The 16876-nt window shown below is 38.5% G+C and overlaps 1 protein-coding gene across 12 annotated transcripts in view; it reads right to left on the minus strand.

Annotated features, from left to right (window-relative positions):
• Positions 1-16876, minus strand: part of CCDC148 (coiled-coil domain containing 148) — a gene marked incomplete at its 3' end in the record, with an annotated part of 459403 nt that overhangs the window by 347749 nt on the left and 94778 nt on the right. For all 12 annotated transcript variants that reach the window (XM_081052570.1, XM_081052568.1, XM_081052569.1 and 9 more), the window contains 2 exons: positions 11604-11742; positions 9606-9812 (listed from right to left, as the gene is read on the minus strand). In XM_081052570.1, coding sequence (XP_080908696.1) covers positions 9606-9812; positions 11604-11742 — 346 coding nt within the window. The remainder of the gene's footprint in view (positions 1-9605; positions 9813-11603; positions 11743-16876) is intronic.

Here is a 16876-nt window from a genome sequence, read left to right on the forward strand (position 1 = left end):
ACAGGTTTTTGTGTGAACATAGGTTGTCATTTTAAATAAGCAAGCATCTAGGAGTAAAATTGCTGGGTTATGTGACGAGTGTATGTTTAATAGTATAAGGAACTGCGAAAGTGTTTCGCAAAGTGACTGTATCATTTGCACTCCCACCAGCAAAGAACGAAAATTCCAGTTGTTGTACATCTTTGTCAAATTTAGCATGACCAGATTTTCTATTTTAGGCTTTCTAATAGGTATATACTGATAGCCCACTGAGGTTTTAATTTGCATTTTTCTAATGACTAATGATATTGAGCATATTTTCATGTCTTATTTGCCGTACATCTTCTTTTGTGAAGTGACCATTCAATGTTTTGTTCTTTTTTAATTGGGTTGTTTGTTTACTTATTATTAAGTTTTGAGAATTCTTTATAAATTCTGATTCAAGTCTTTCATCAGATACGTGATCTGCAGCTATTTTTTCCTAGTGGGAGGCCTGTCTTATTGTCTCCGTGTCTTTCGATACAGATCTTAATTTTGAGAAAGTCCAATTTATCTTTTTTTTTTTCCTCTCTCTTTTAGGAATAGCGCATTTGGTATTGTGTTTAAAAAATCTGTGTCCAACCCAAGGTTATACAGATTTTTCTTTTAAGATGTCTTTTTCTGTATATTATAGTTTTCAGTTTTACATTTAGTTCTATGATCCATTTCAAGTTACTTTTTGTACGGGGCACAAGGTACATATTGAAGTTCATTTATTTTTGCATCTGGATATTCAATGGTTCCCACGCCATTTATTTATACAATTACTCTTTCTCCATTGAATTGAATTTACTTTGTATCTTTACTGAAAATCAACTAACGATAGATGTATGGGTCTATTTCTGGATTCTATATTCTGTTAAACGAAACACACTTAAAAAAACACTGGCTTTCCAAGTTGTGGCTTCCACTCTTAAATTACCCAGGCCTTGAGATTACGATTGCCAGAAGTTATACTGCATAAAATCTCTATAAAATACAAACATACAATACAATATATGCTACCACATATCCTCATTTGCAAAACATCTTGTGAGATGATATTATGACTTGCCACTAAAATACAAGGTTCTCATTATAGAGAACATTAAAAAGTACAGTCTCTCTTAGACTTTATAAAATAGACCCCAATGTAGACAAATATTTGTTTTTAAAACAAAAGCATTTTAAGAGTAGGGCTACTTTCAGTATTTTACTTGGAACTAATACATAGATTCGTCAAGTCCCCAAGCCCAGTGGAATTTCAATTAACTACTTGCCAAGAGCCACAGATAGCATAATATATCCATACAGAGAAAATACCATCTGCCTCTGTGACCAAAAATCACTCTATTATCAATGACTATGGTTCCTCAGAGCTCTCTTGATTCTGCCAATATTCTCTCCATGGTTAACCACAGACAACTGCTCTGTGAATGTCCCCAACTGCAGAGGCCATAGGGAGGGAAGCCAGTAATGCCTGGGATTCATCGATAACACTGATCGTTGTGGTGATGTATGACATAGTTGACTACAGCAAGATAGTCATGAACAAATGCCCTAAGTTGTCAGAAACTACTGAATCTTTGCCAATTCCTGTGGTAAATTAGACATCCAAGATTTTTCAATTATGTTGTTTTTTACTTTTTTGATCAAGGAGGCATGGAATGTGAGGATCGTTAATGCTGAAGAAGAAACTTGCCATATCTCCCATTAACAAGGAAAAAAAACCCTGAGATGATGCCAGAAATATAAACAGAAGTAAATTACAGCTATGGACATGGATAGATTGTTATCAAGTGGTAAAAGTGTCCTTTCCCCTGCATCTAGTCACTCAGGCCATGTGATGGATGGGTACATTTTGTGGTTACTTCTCCCTTGAAGGTGCTCCTACAGAGGGTCCTGTGTGCCCATAGGATCGATTCCAGCTTAATCCAGGTAAGTGATGGGTTTTTCCTGCTTCTGACTCCTACTGGCCGAATTCGAAGTCAGCACACAGGCGTGTTAGAATAGCATAGCAGGCCCCAGACGTCATCTTTGTCAGAGTGATTAGTTGCATACAACAGAATCCATCCTCGTTTGTTTAAGAAGAAAAGTATTAATGATAGGATTTTAGAAAGTTTGCAAAGTCTTTGGAAGGGTCAGAGAAGTAAGTTCTAGCCCCAGCTTCCAGGAATAACATCCAGAACTACATATCACAGAGGTGGTCTGGTAAAAGGCATACTGCCTCTGGCGCAATTAGAAAATCGCTGCCATCACCCTCGATCCCAGAATATGCTGTTTTGCTCATGACCACACCAGCAAAATGGACCTCTACGCCCTATCAAAAACCTTCAAAGCTTTTCTTATTTCAAGGATATTATCCATGCACTGGTTGTCCAATGCCTACAAACAGTTTTCTTTTTAATATTTTGTTCAGTTTTTATAGTTGTCCATTGTGATATCAGTTATTCATTATCACTCAGATCAGAACTCAAAAAGCTCTCTATTTTGATTTAAAGTACAATTCACCATCTGATCTGAGAAACCTAAATCTAAATCTGTTCTCCAACAGCCAAGGAGACTGAAATCTGTGGAGAATGGAGAGTATGGAAGGAGTTGATGCCAAGAGAAACTATTATATCAAAATGTGGAAAGGGTGTTCAAATGATATTTATTCAGAAAAGTACCTTCTACCCCATCATTATCTGATTTCCCTAATTACTGTGGCTTCTTGATTAGGACCCACAATTAGCTACAGATGGAAATAAGGAACACAAAAGCAAAATCAACTGGAGAAGAAAAGTAAATGCCCACTAACTTTGTTCATGACTAAAATATACCTCAGTTTTATAAGTTACCAGGTTTTATTTTTAAAACCACAATTGACATCTCAGCATATTCAATGTTGACAATTAAGACTTGTACTTTACTTCTTAATGACTTTGCACATTCACATACTTGTTTCTACAGCAAGATTCCTCATAAATAAGGTAGAAAAAAAGTAGTGAAAATAGTATAATACCAGGAGGTATTGTGGAAAAAAAGGGAATGCCTAAGACGTGTAAGATTTTAGAAAGTTCACAACAAAGTTGAGCACCTACTGTATTCCAAACACTAAAAAATTTGTTACATCGGGGAGAGGGTGTGAAGGCATAGAGTTGGAGGGGGTGTATGTTATTCCAAGATGAGTAAGATAAGGTTCTTGTTTGCAGTTGTGCAAGGGACATAGATATTTCAGTGTGGTAAGTCAGAGTTATGTATAAGAGGTTAGGGCGAACCAAGAGTGGATAGAATACAGCCAAGAACGCAAGGAAGGCTTCCTGTTGCAGACATTTGAGCTGAAGCTTGATGGTGAGTGAGCTTTAGCCAGACCAAGGAGGGAGGAGAGGCATTCCTGACAAAGCCAACAGTAGCAGGAGCAAAGGCCCGGAGTCAGGAAACAAGACGTCGTACAGTGCAGTGGCAGAAGGAAAGGGAGAGTAGATGGTAAGGAGTTTGGTATTTCTAAATTGTAAAGTATGAGGTGGAGTATGTCAAGAAAGGAGGCTGGGAAGGAAGCTGGAGTCCATGCTACTGGGCACCTGAAAAGCCATGCCAAGAAGTGTGGCCATTATTATAAGCAAAGGGTGCCACCGACGTGTTGTTATCAAATGATGGCATAACCTGAATTGCATTGTAGATAAGCGTATACTGACTGCAGTTTAACAGAAAGATTTCAGAAGGCCAAAACATGAAGCATTAGAGGGCTGCTACAAAAGTTCAGGAACAATGGTCAGGGCCTAGTGATAGAAAAGAAGAAGTTACGAGATAAAATTTTCCAAAGTTGCTTAATTTTCTGAAGTTGGCTGTGACAATAAGGATGAAGAAGAAGATAAGTTTCAAGAAAGAAGTGCGAGTCTACTAGGGGAAAACAAAGATTTCTATTTTGGACACTGAGTTTGAGGCATTTGTAGATTTCTAAGTTGATAAAACCAGTATGTAGCTGGATAAATGAGGTTCAAGAGAGAGTTGTTCAGAGATGGGAAAAGAGTTGAGAGCCATCAGCATATAAAGGTAGGTAAAATCATAAGTGGGGTTTGGGAGCCAATGAAGTAGAGAAAGAAGAGTGAAGTTCAAGGACACAAAACCTGGAGGATACCAAAATTTTAGCAGTGGGAAATGACAAATACACAGGCAGATTAAGAATCACTTTAAGATATGGTAAAGTGAATATTTCTTTAGAAGCTGAAGGAGTGAAGAATGTTAAAGAGTGAGTAGTCAAAAGTTAGAAATGAAGCACTCCACTCAAGTCAGGATGGAAGACTGAGTTAAGTAATATAGTGACCTTAGAAGAGGAGAGGATTTTGGTAGAGTTGAAGGAGTCAGAATTCCTGGAGAAAATAATATAGATTATTCTTTCAAAGGGTTGCTTTCAAGCAAAAGGGTAGAGATTAGGGACTACCCAGGAGCTAGAGGATGACTTAGAGTCAAGAGAAGACTTGATTTGGATAAGAAAGACTTTAACCATATTTATAGGCTGAGCGAAATACCCTACAGAGTTGGGGGGGGGGGACAAACAAACAAACAAGGAAAGGGGATAATACACAGAACCAAGTTTCTAAAGTGGTCATATGGGTCAAAGTTCCAAACATTAGGGGAAAGGACTGAATGTGAACATGTGGAAGGCATCACATCCTGCATGGGGCGGGGAGCACCTAGCAGAGACGGAGAGACATCGGGGGAGGGAGACAGGAATTAGGAGTTGATTTCACACCTCCATGACTTCATTTTACTGATAAAGTAGTTGTAGGTTGTCTCCTGGGAGTTTGGTGGGGAGGGTGTATGGCGTTAGGTAAGGGTCTTGTAAGGACTGGTGACCCTTTGAAACAGTCAAAAGTGGAATGGGGAGATTTGGCAGACAAAGGACAGGACTAAGTCCTCACATGTGGCACTGATGGTCCAAATGAAGGTGACTTTTTCTTAACAGCACTTTCCAGCATGGACGCAGAGATGTGACACTGATCTGGGAATGAGATTCTCCATCCATGTCGTAGACAAACAGCGGTGCTAAGGAATCAAGTGCGTAGCTAACAGAATGCTCTAGGCTGGATGCTGGGGAGGGGTTAGCAGTCCAGGAAAACTAAGGGGATTAAAGAGAGGTTTTGTGGGAGCAAAAGAATGAGTGTTCTACTTCCCCACTTTCACGCCTCTGATGAGAGGTCTAAAAGCCTCTACTTGTTACAGCAACTGTAACTGATAGAAAACCAAAATAAAGCAGAGAGAGAGAAAAAAAGAGAAAACTCATTATTTCAAAATTCCTTTAACACTATTATTAAAAGACACGAACCATCTCAATCAATTCCCCCAAAAGCCCTTTGAAATTCCAAGACTGAGAACAAAATTATGGGTAAATGTTTAATTAATGTTTATTACTGCTGGCATCTTAGTTTTAGAAAGGTCAAATTTGTGATGCAATGAAGTTGTATTTTTCACATTCTGTGGGTCTGTTTTATAGCACATTGCAACCCACAGTATAATAAATATCTTCTATTATTCTGTAAGATTCTTGTATGCAAAGCTGTGTAAGGCCGAGACAATATTGAGTTTCAAGTCAAATGAGCTGGCATGAACCTGAGGCACAATACTTTATCTTTCAGGACTCCAGCTTTCAGACTTGTATCGTGAAGGAGAGGGGATAAATCCCTAAGTTTTCTTCCAGCTTAAAAAAAAATCAGAAGCATAATTTAATATTTTAAATTACTATGGAATTGATAGGGTTACCCCTTTTCTGCTATGATATATTTTTGGTCCAGGCTATAATTTCTTGAGCCTCAGTCCTTGATCGGGAACACAAAGTCCAATGATAACACCATCTCTATGTGAAATAGTATCCGTTTTACCAGATTTACTTTACGTTCCAATTTCTGCATTCTCTGCCCACATTTACCCCTTGGGAAGTTCAGAGATGTTTATTCACCATCCTGTGACCATGAGTCTCTGAGAAAACTCTGTGTGGTATTGCCTCGAAGAACGAAGCCCCTAATTTCAGTGGGTGTGCACTCTGCAGCAACCCTGCACATCTTAACTTAGATTTATCCCTGCTGGTAATACAAGAAAATGCCTAGAAAGCATCTAGTAGAAGGCCTGAGATGGAGGGGGCACTCTATCAATTATGCCTGATACATTGAGAAGCATGGTATGTGGGAAATAACCAAAACACAGCATTATTTTTGTCCGCCACTCAGATGTTTCTCCTGTCACTAGGTGAAAATTAAGCAGAGCTCCTGGCTCACTCTTGGCTTATAGGACGTCTCACAGTCACTTGAAGTAAAAAAATAGTCTTGATTCAAAATTAAATTGTCCAGTCCAAGATTAATCAACTCTTCCCTCTTTATTCACTACGATGACATCCCCTTTCATCCCTTAGATGCTTAGACCATCAGAGTCCCCAGGTGGGAGGGAAGAGGGGAGGAGAGGTAAAGGAGAAGACAGCAGAGTTCTCATTACACTGGTGACTGATGGATGCTGTCCCAAGTAAACCTGGCAGGTTGTTGACGCTGACCTGCCCTCCTACCAGTTTTGTTGCCATCATTGTTAGCTGAGCTGTTTGTGGAAAAATTTCTTGATGTGGCCCATACACATTTTCCTCTGACTAGCTCTCGTCCATGTATCAGGTTCCCATTTATTGTTGTTTCACCCCACTGTTTTGGGGGTCCCTTCAGCTCTGACAGGAGCCCTGTTGGACAGAAAAATCTCAGGCAGGATGCCTTTGAAAATGACCCCATGCCACTAGTCAATGATTTCTTAAATAGGGCACATAAGAGATGGATAGATAATATTTCATTAGGACCTTCTGGCTTCTATTTAGGATATTGAAAGCTGAAGAGAATGTCGCTCCCATATTAACCACAAGAAAAAGCTGCGTAGCCTACAACATAAAAACTTTCCTTGAACCCATCGGAGAGCAGAGGTCACAGGGCAATAAAGCAGCCTGGGATTTAAAGAAAAACAGATGGCTCCAAACTAGACAGGCAATGTGGGAACTGGCTCACCTGAGGCAGAGCGCCTGGGAAAGACAAGCCACCATAGAAGTGAGTAAGAAGATTGCAGCAAAAACTGTGCAATGATTTGATAGTTAAATTTTAACAATTTGCTGCTGTGGCTGAGCATGAGTGTATAGAACCCATGGAGGCTACAGACACCCCCTTCCAGGCTACAGACACCCCCTTTCACACACTGCATAGAATGCTCACACAGAGGTCAGGGTCAGAGTAGTGGAGCAGAGAAAGCCTCCTAGGGTGGTGCAGGTCTGTGAGGGAGGAACAAAAGCTACTGGTCACAGGGAGAGATGAAGAGCAGCAAACCCAGCAGGGCTCAAGTGGAGCCCCATTACCGCTGTCGAAAAGGAACAAAGAAACCTTCCTGTTGCGGGGGAGGGAAAGGAAGCTCTCTTCCATATGGAACCACCAAGATGTGAGGCAGTTTGTCTGCCATGGGGAGGAGGAAAGGATCACTGAGTATGTTCTAGTCCCAAGATCCAGGGACATAGGTGCGGCCTGAGACTGAGGCTGACCCAGGCAACCAGAATGCCTCCTTCCTACCAGGCTAGCAAGTGTCTATTGAGAATCTACTGCAGGGGAAGAAACAGACCGGCACGTCTCACTCTGAGGCACAGGCTAAAGCCAACTCCCATCATAAAGTAATACTCACCGCCCAAAGCTGAAAACAACTGCTGAATGCATAAATGGTGATAAACCATAGCATGGAATACTACTTAAAATTCAAAAAGAACCAACTATTAACACATACAATAACATGGCTAGATCTCAAATGCATTATGCTAAGTGAAAAAAGCCAGACTCAAAAGGCCACATACTGTATTGCTACATTTATATGACATTCTACGATAGGCAAAACTCTAGGGACAGAGATGAGTAGCTGCCAAAGGCTGGAGGTAGATGAAGGGCTGACAAAGATACATGAAAGACTTCTGAAGGGGGATGGACGGTTCTACATCTTGACTGTGGTGGTGGTGACATGTCGTGCATTTGTCACAACTCACAGAACTACACATTTAAAAGAGTGACCGTACTGTGTATAACACATGGCAAAGACATTTGAAAATTTAAAAAAAAAAACACAGAATTTCATGAAAATTAAGACGTTTTGTTCATCAGAAGATACCATTGAGAGAGTAAAGAGACAACTCACAGATTGAGAGAAAATAAAAAGAAATAGAACTTGTGTATAGAATATATAAAGAACATACCAACCAATAAAAAAAATATAAAATAGACAACCCAATAGAAAAATGGGCAAAAGACTTGAGCGGACATTTCTCAAAAGAGGATAATATATATTCGTAAAACTTCAGTCAATAGCACACTTATGATCTATGCACTTTACTGCACGTATGTTTACCTTCAGGCATTAAACAGAAAGAGAATATTACCTACAGCAGAGCTCAAGGGCTAATGACAATGTGTGCAAAATGAATATAAACACACGAGGAGTATGTAAGGACTTGTCATGGCCCTGACTTCTGAGTGTCTCTTATCAGCTGCAGATGGAGAAGAAATACACATTAGTCCTCTAGCCCATCGTCGATCAGACTTCATGCAGCTTTTTTCTTTCAAGTCCCACAGTTATGCAATGTCAAAAGAAATATCTTTTTGTTTAAAAAATATTCAGAGCAGGCATATTTCCTCTAATGTGTTAAAACAGAAACATTTGTTTTTATATGCTATTAATTACTATAGTGTAATGCTTACTGGGTCATTTTTTTTTCTACCAAGACAATAAAATTCTTGTTGTTCCATCATCATCTTTCTATCATGTCATTTATCAAAAAATCAAGATTTGTGCACTTTACTGTTTACATGTTATACCTCAAGAAAATTTGGTTTTAATGGCCCTGCCAACACTCCCAGGGAGGTCCCATCCACCGGGGCCTCCAGGACTCATGCAGCTGTGACCAGTCTGGGGAATGCAGTTACTCCCAACACAGCCGCCATTTTTTTTGGTTCTACCCGAGGCAGACCCTCTGTATTTCCTTGTAAGCCTTAGACACCAGTCCTCAAGCCTCCGACTACAGGGGTTACCCACTGAATTCTCCAAGCCATCCTGGAGGCTCCTCACTAAGTCTGAACAGGAGGAAAACCCCATCTCCTTTTTCTTTGACTTTATTGAGGACACACACTACCTATTCAACTCGACCAACATATCTCTTCGCAGATCCTCTCTCCTCTTCATAACTTGACCTTTTTTTTTTTTTTTACATCTTTCATGGGAAGGACAAGTCCAAGAGCCTTTGAACTAACATCAGACATTTGCTTTATGATTACACTCTGCATTTTCATCTAGCACCTCACTCTGTTATGCAGCATTTATGGTTGGTGTTGGATATCTCTCAATAAAGACTTTAGTATTAACCTTCTGTTATAGTAACTTCAGGTTGAACCACATGAAATTGTTGATTATTTTGACTAAAGGAATTGTAATTTCTTATGGTTCAAACTAACAAATTTTATTCAAAATAGGCATTTTAGAGAAACTGAACTTTAGGTTGAGGGTGAACAAAAGGGAAAAGTGAATTCTTAAATGAATACCCAGAGAAATACTGAAACATCTTCTGCAGAGCATCTCACCTTGGCTTTCAGATCAGCACACAATTCCTGTTGCTTTTTCCTGTCCTTAGCCAATGTGCTCTCCATTTCATGAGTTGCACAGGCTTCGGCGAGTGTCAGCACAGCCTTCTGTATAAAATCTCTCCTATTCTTATTCCAATTTGATATCAGGATCCTTCGCTGCTCCTTAGCAAAGCGATATTGGTCACAATACTTCTCATGTTCGACCTAAAAAGAGAACAGATGGTTATTACAGCACTTCTTACACTTATTATGAAAGTGATCCTGTGCTCTACGTCACAGTTCCAAAAATGAATAAAATGAAATATAACTAATGATTTTGAAACACGGGACAAACACCTTCATAGTAAATGCAGCAACCAGGACCAGGTACCAGTCTCAGAGTTCTGAGCCAGTGGCTAAGTGGTGACTGAGGATCAGTCATGTAATGTTTCTAAGTTCCTAGTTTCCTTATGTAAGATAGAATCAGACCAGCTGGCCCTCAGACAACTTCCACTTCTACATGGCAATGAATCTATGGGCAGAAAGCACTATTTCCCCTATATCTAATTTCAAATATATTCCATCTTTAAATTAGTTCTGGTATTTTAACAGTTAGTTCAAGTTCTTCAGTTAGACATATGCAAATAAATAGTAAAAATTGTTACAATAACCCTGAAAACTCTTGATGATGGAAACATTCTGCTCTTGATGTTTGCTCTTGATGATGGAAACATTCTGATAGTAGTATGTCTAGACTTGAAGTAATTATAGCAATGACATTCGCCCTTCCCATCCCACCCTCCTGAGGAACATGACAGTCTCACATTGGTACCAAAGGTTCCTTTCGGCAGTGAATCCCAGCTTGGGGAGAGCTCAATGTTAAGGGGAAGAACAGGAATGGAGATAACCTGAGTACCAGGGAAAATCTCTGTAGGTGATTCTGAAATGCTCATTATATGAAGCTATGTCTTTTGAAATTGAGAGTCACTGACCTAAATAATTCTTTATTTTGCCAGTATAGACCACATCTCCAAATTTGATACCTTTTTTAGCCTTTAAGTCATGTGAGAAAACAAGCTAGCAAGGGGTATAACATTGGTCCTACTCCAGATAATAATTTAGGTATAGTTAATTAGGTACATGATGAAACATGCTTCATTTAAACCAAACATTAGCTACTAAAATCTGTTCTGTAAACTTTTTAGCTTTGTTCCCAAAAGCCAAAAACATACTTAAAACCTGTCAAACATTAAGAAAAGAAGCACACACCATGCAGAAATGCATACAAATCAACTCAAAGTAAGAAGTAAATGTAAAAATCTTTACTATGTAAATAATAGGCAAATACAAAAGTCTACAAGTTAAAAATGACAGCTGGTCACAGAAGCAAATAGATTCAACAGGGAATAAAAAGAAGGATTTAATGTAATAAATTAAGACTTTTAAAAATTCTAGAGTGAATTATTTATTACATAACATGTTTTTGGCATAACAGGTATCTGCTATAAAGGTCAGAATTAAAACAAGTAATTATTGACTGAGTTCTGACTTTGAGGCCCTTGAGTTTCAGATCCATCTAGAGGGATCGAGTGGAGTTGTCATGGTGGGGATGGTATAGATAGGCCCCAGCTCAAAGGCAAGTGTTGGCTTGACCAGAAGGACAGAGGTGTGGCAGCTGTGTGGGTGGAGGAGCAGGCACTCCATCTTCAGGCAATACCCAGGGTGTGTGTGTGGGGTAAATGTATAGACACCTGGAGGTGAAACACTAGCAGAGTAACCCAGGGAGCCATAGTGAAGATCTTACGGGCAAGTAAATACATTGGGAGTAAGTGTTGCCAGAGGGGTCCTCCACCCTTTTATGGACCGTACAGACTTTAAAAATGACAGACTTTCAACCTATAACTCTATTATTTTCTAGAGTATATGAAATAATATTTTTAGAACACTATATATATCTGAATAATTATTGACCACTAAAACAATTTAACTTGCCAGTATATAGGGTCTAGCACTCACCAAATCATGCCTAGATTTGTGAGGAAAATATCTTTGTAACATGTCCAGATACAGAGGCCTTCTGCCGCAGAGATCTCTAGGATACTGATCCAAAACAGCCTGGTAAATCCAGTGGTCTTTTTCACTCAATTGGAAGTTTCTGGAAGCAACAAAAATGTCACAGTGTATTGTTAAGCAATCCCAGAGTATGAGGGACCTCAAATTGTTCAAGCTATTAGCAAATGATAATGATTACATAAAATGAAATCTGTTCATTTTTTAAAAAAATACATTAGCCAAATTAAATGTCTGCTACAGAAAAGGTTTTAAGTTCTAATACAATCAGTTCTTTCAATTCTTTATTTGGTCTTGTTATGAGTTATGGGCATCATTTGAAGAAGTTTGACAATGAGATATAATATTTTTAAAATATTTATTCTATCTTGCCTGTTTTAAAATCTTTATCTTGACTTTATTTTAAAATCATGAGCAATAAATGATATATAAAAACATTGGGAATAAATTATTAAACATACAGATTAAAAGGAATTTTACTTGTTCAAGAAAGTTCCTATTTCTAGACTGGAGGAAAATACTAATGTAGACAAGTTAAATGAACAATTACACAAAGGAAACTAAGGCCTAAGGGAGGTACTTCATTTAAAGTTTGACTTTAATAGCAAGTCTAAAATTATCTTCTATTTCACCTTCCCAACTTCTTGCTGGTGGGGGGTAAGTCTAGATATTGGTAATGAAAAGATAAATTTAATGGCATTAAATTTCAGCTCACTAACGAAATCATTTGTAAAAAGGATCCCTTCAAGTCACCTTAACCAATAACATCTCCATCATGTTCCAAAATGCCTTTTTCACTTCAGAAAACTCTTAGGCACTGACGTGGTTTGTGTTCTACGTAAAGTACAACTGACCCTTGAATAACACAGAGGGTTAGGGGCTTCAACCCTGGAACGATTGAAAATCTGGGTACAACTTTTGCTTCTACAGTCAGCCTTCCACTTTGGCAGATTCAACCAACCGGGGATCCAAAACAGTACTTTCCATCAGGCAGTTGGGAATCTGCGGTTAGGAAACTGCAGTTGGGAATGGGAAAATACTGTTTTCAGTATGCGGTTAATTGAATCCACAGATGCAAAATCCACGGATTCGAAGGACTGACTGTATTTATTGAAAAAAATCCTCATATAAGTGGACCCAGGTAGTTCAAGCCTGTGTTGTTTCAAGGGTCAACTGTATTAGCAAAGCCCTACACAGAGTGAAAATGTTGCAGTATCAGCTTGAACTCTAAACTGAATTAATGTATCTTTATTAATCTGAGCTTATTTGCATATTATTATTCCTGTTTAAGAAATTGGAATAATCAAATACAGATGCAATCAGAGGGAATATTATTAGCAACAAATATTTTCTTCATCAAGATGAAGATTTGCTATTGTTGATTCCATTATATCATTGGTCTTCTACTTTAAAGTTAACTGTATAATTCAAAGCATTTTAAGTCCTCTGTGCCCTTGAAAAATATTTGACAACTTAAAGCAATAAGAAATTATGTAAATCAAGTGATCGTAATGGGAATTCCACTGTCTTTACGCAAGTTTGCCTAGTTTCTGTAAAGCATTTCATTATTCTGGTCAGTAGCAAGAAATAATTCTTTTTCAAAGATGATAATCCTCTCAACAGCTCTATAATGAGAGAAAAAGGGGGTTGGAGGTGTTCTACCAGGAGAAAGTATACTCTATAGTTCTTCGGTATGACTACTGCAGAGAAAGAATTTGAGATGAGTTCATTCACTAAACACCTTGAGTGCTTTGTTCCAACTGAATCAGTTAGGCATGTATAGACAGTCAGAGGCTTCTGCAAATAAAGCTTTTCAAATCGGGGTATTAAGCCTGGAGAAAGGCTTGACTGAATGCGCTTGGCATTTAAAATACCCTCAAGTCTTCACGAACAATATCTCAGGTCCTCTCTCAAAGAACTCATTCTCATTCATGATGACATAAATACATTTCAATAGCAGTTATCCACATAAATTCTCTATTACTACACCACAAGCAACAACAAAAAAAGGAATAGACCGAAAATCCATGTCCCCATTATTGTTCTTAAACTGTTTCAATAATCAAAGGGATTTGAACATTGTTTGAATTTCCACATTTCTTTGATTACAACTGTATGTGTGTGGGGGGTGGGAGGGTGGGGAGTATGTGCTGGGGAGGAGGAAGTGACCGAATCTAGGTCTGATAAGTTTTATGTTCTTTTGAATTGATATTTAATTATGTAATGGATGCTGTTGAGGCCATGACAGATCACCTTTATTAGCTAGAATTCCCATCACCAACATGCTGATAATTCAGAGATGTATCTCCCTTGTCTGGAAAATTGACCTGAGCCAGTTGGGAACTGTCTCTGGCAGGAGGCTACTCTACCACCAGCTTCAGAGGGCCAATCACAACCAATGGTTGGCTGATGTGGGGGTACAGAAGGCCAGCCCAATCGCCTCAAGATGGGACCAACTTTGTGATACCATTCATGCTCTAGAGTGTCACTGAGATGTCGTCCTTGCATAGGCTTGTTCCCCTCTTCTATCCTGATTCCATTACCACACTTTTCCTGAGAGCATTGCCCAACAAATCACTTGTTCTTACAGTCCCAGTCTCAGCTTTGCTTCTACCAAACCAGACCTAAGATAATCTGCAGGCAATCTGACCCATAATTTGCAAAAATAGTTTAAATCCTTTAGTAAATGGAGAAGACCTTCCAAGTTAATTGCTTTGATGATTTCTTATACTGAATGGTGGTATAAGATTATTCTCAAAGAGAAAGTGCAAATAGCAAACATTTACAAAAAAGCTTTTCAAATAAAAGCACACATTAAGCAAGTGTATGTTACTATAAATAAACATAGCAGCGGGAGAATTTGTGAGACTCTGTTTTTATACATTGCATGAATGTATTAATTAGATGCCATTTTAGTGACAACATTAAAACCACTTAAATATATGAAATGGTAATGTAACATTAAACCCAAATATTTCAAACCAAGTATGTCATGAACAATGATTATATCCAGCTTGCTCTTCTTATTGATTTTAGAAAACTCACATCTCAACAGCTTGTTCCAATTATCACAATTACACAAATTGTAAGTCATTTTACTAGTATATGTAGAATAAAAATAATAAACATCTTAAAAGAAATCATATATTTATACTCACAATATTATTATTTTTAGAGTATTTATAGCAAACACTTCCCACAGCCTCAGGCTTAAATCTTGAGGCAAATATTCACATCAGCAATAATGATGGCACAGTCATACATCTCCATTAGGATGCTGTCTGTGAGGCAGAAAACTCCCACCATGACATATAAATATATACATATTGAGTCTCCTAGATGGTAAACCTCTAAGAGAAATATTCAAACATAAAACCTTCACAATAAAAAAGTAGTCATTTCCTACTTAGCTTTTAAAATAAAATCAAATTTAATGTATTTGCATTTCTAACTTCAAATCTGGACATTTTTTTCCTCATCAAATGTTCGTCTTTCTTTTTTTAAAAAGATTTTTATTAAAATCTAGTTCACATACAATAGAATATTTGTTTTAGGTGTAAGCCATAGTTATTCAACATTTATATACCTAAAGAAGTGATCACTGTGATAAGTCCACCAACCATCTGACACCGTACCATGCTATCAAAATGTTATTGACTACATTCCCCATGCTGTGCATTACATCCCCATGATTTATTTGTTTTATACCTGGAAATTTGGACCTCTTATTCCCTGCTACCTTCTTTCTCCCCTTTAAAAATTTGTCAATTACAGTTGACATTCAATATTATTTTATATTAATTTTACTACTGCATAGTGGTTAGACATTTACAAAAATTAAGAAGTGATCCTCCTGACTAGTATAGTACCCACCTAGCACTATATAGTTATTACTATATCATTGACTATATTCCCTATACTTTATTTTATATCCTCATGACTTTTATAACTACCAATTGGTACTTCTTAATCCCTTAACCTTTTTCACCCTGTGCCCCAACCCCTCCCTTCTATCGCCCTGATAAATCTAGTACCCATCTGACACCATACATAATTATTACAATACTATTCACTATATTCCTTATGCTGTACCCGACATCCTCATGACTACTGTGTAACAACCAATTTGTACTTCTTAATCTCTTCATTTTTTCACCCACATCCAATCTGGCAACCATCAAAATGTTCTCTCTATATATGCATTTTCTTTTCTGCTTTGTTGATTTTTGTTGTTTAAATTCCACATTTGAGCAAAATTATATTGCATTTGTCTTTCTCTGACATACTCCACTCAGCACAATACCCTCCAGGTCCATCCATACCACTGCAGATGGCAAGAACACATGCCCTTCCATGGCCAAGCAATATTCCACTGTATATATGTACCACCTCCTCTTTATTCATTCATCCATCGATAGACACCCAGGCTGCCTCCACATGTTGTCTATTGTAAACAATGCTGCTATGAACATGTGGATGCACACGTCCCCTCGAAGTAATGTTTTGGCTTTCTTTGGATAAATATCCAGAAGTAGGATTACTGGGTCCTTCTTTGTCTCTTGTGATAGTCTTTGCTTAAAGTCTATTTTGTTTAGTATAAATATTGCTACTTCTGTTTTTGCTGTTGTATCCATTTTCATAAAATATCATTTTCCATCCCTTTCCTTTCAGTCAGTATGTGTCTTTGGATCTGAAGTGAGTCCCTTGTAGGCAGCATATGTAAGAGTCTTGTTTTCTTTATCCATTGAGCCTTGGGCTGATGGGTTGTGAGGACTGGCCATAACTACAGTGGAGGAGCTGTGCTGCAGGGGCTGACCCTACAGAACAGAATTTACTTGATCAGGGCTCTGGTGCATGCCCAATTTGATTTTTGGGTATGTCACCCTTGAAGTTGTCCAGGTGATGCTTTGGCTTGTTCTGAAGCTGTCCACTGAAGCTTCCTGGGAGGAGCCCCATTGCAGGCCTTCAGCCACAGCCTATACCCTGGCATGAGCTACAAAGCAATTCGCAGATGGCCGCTGCTTGCACTGGACTTGGAGATGCCTGAGAGAGGCCAAGCCATGAACCAAGGCCCACTATCACTAGTGCCGGTCTTTGGGATGCTCAATCAGAGGTATGGTCATGCCAAAGACAGATGGTGCTTATTTGGACTTTGTGAACCTTTGGGAAGTTTTAGAAAAGTCTGCAGCATTAGCCAAGACAGGTCCTTTGTATGGGTA

The sequence above is a fragment of the Rhinolophus hipposideros genome (assembly GCF_964194185.1).
Source record: "Rhinolophus hipposideros genome assembly, chromosome: 6".
Classification (NCBI taxonomy): Eukaryota; Metazoa; Chordata; class Mammalia; order Chiroptera; family Rhinolophidae; genus Rhinolophus; species Rhinolophus hipposideros.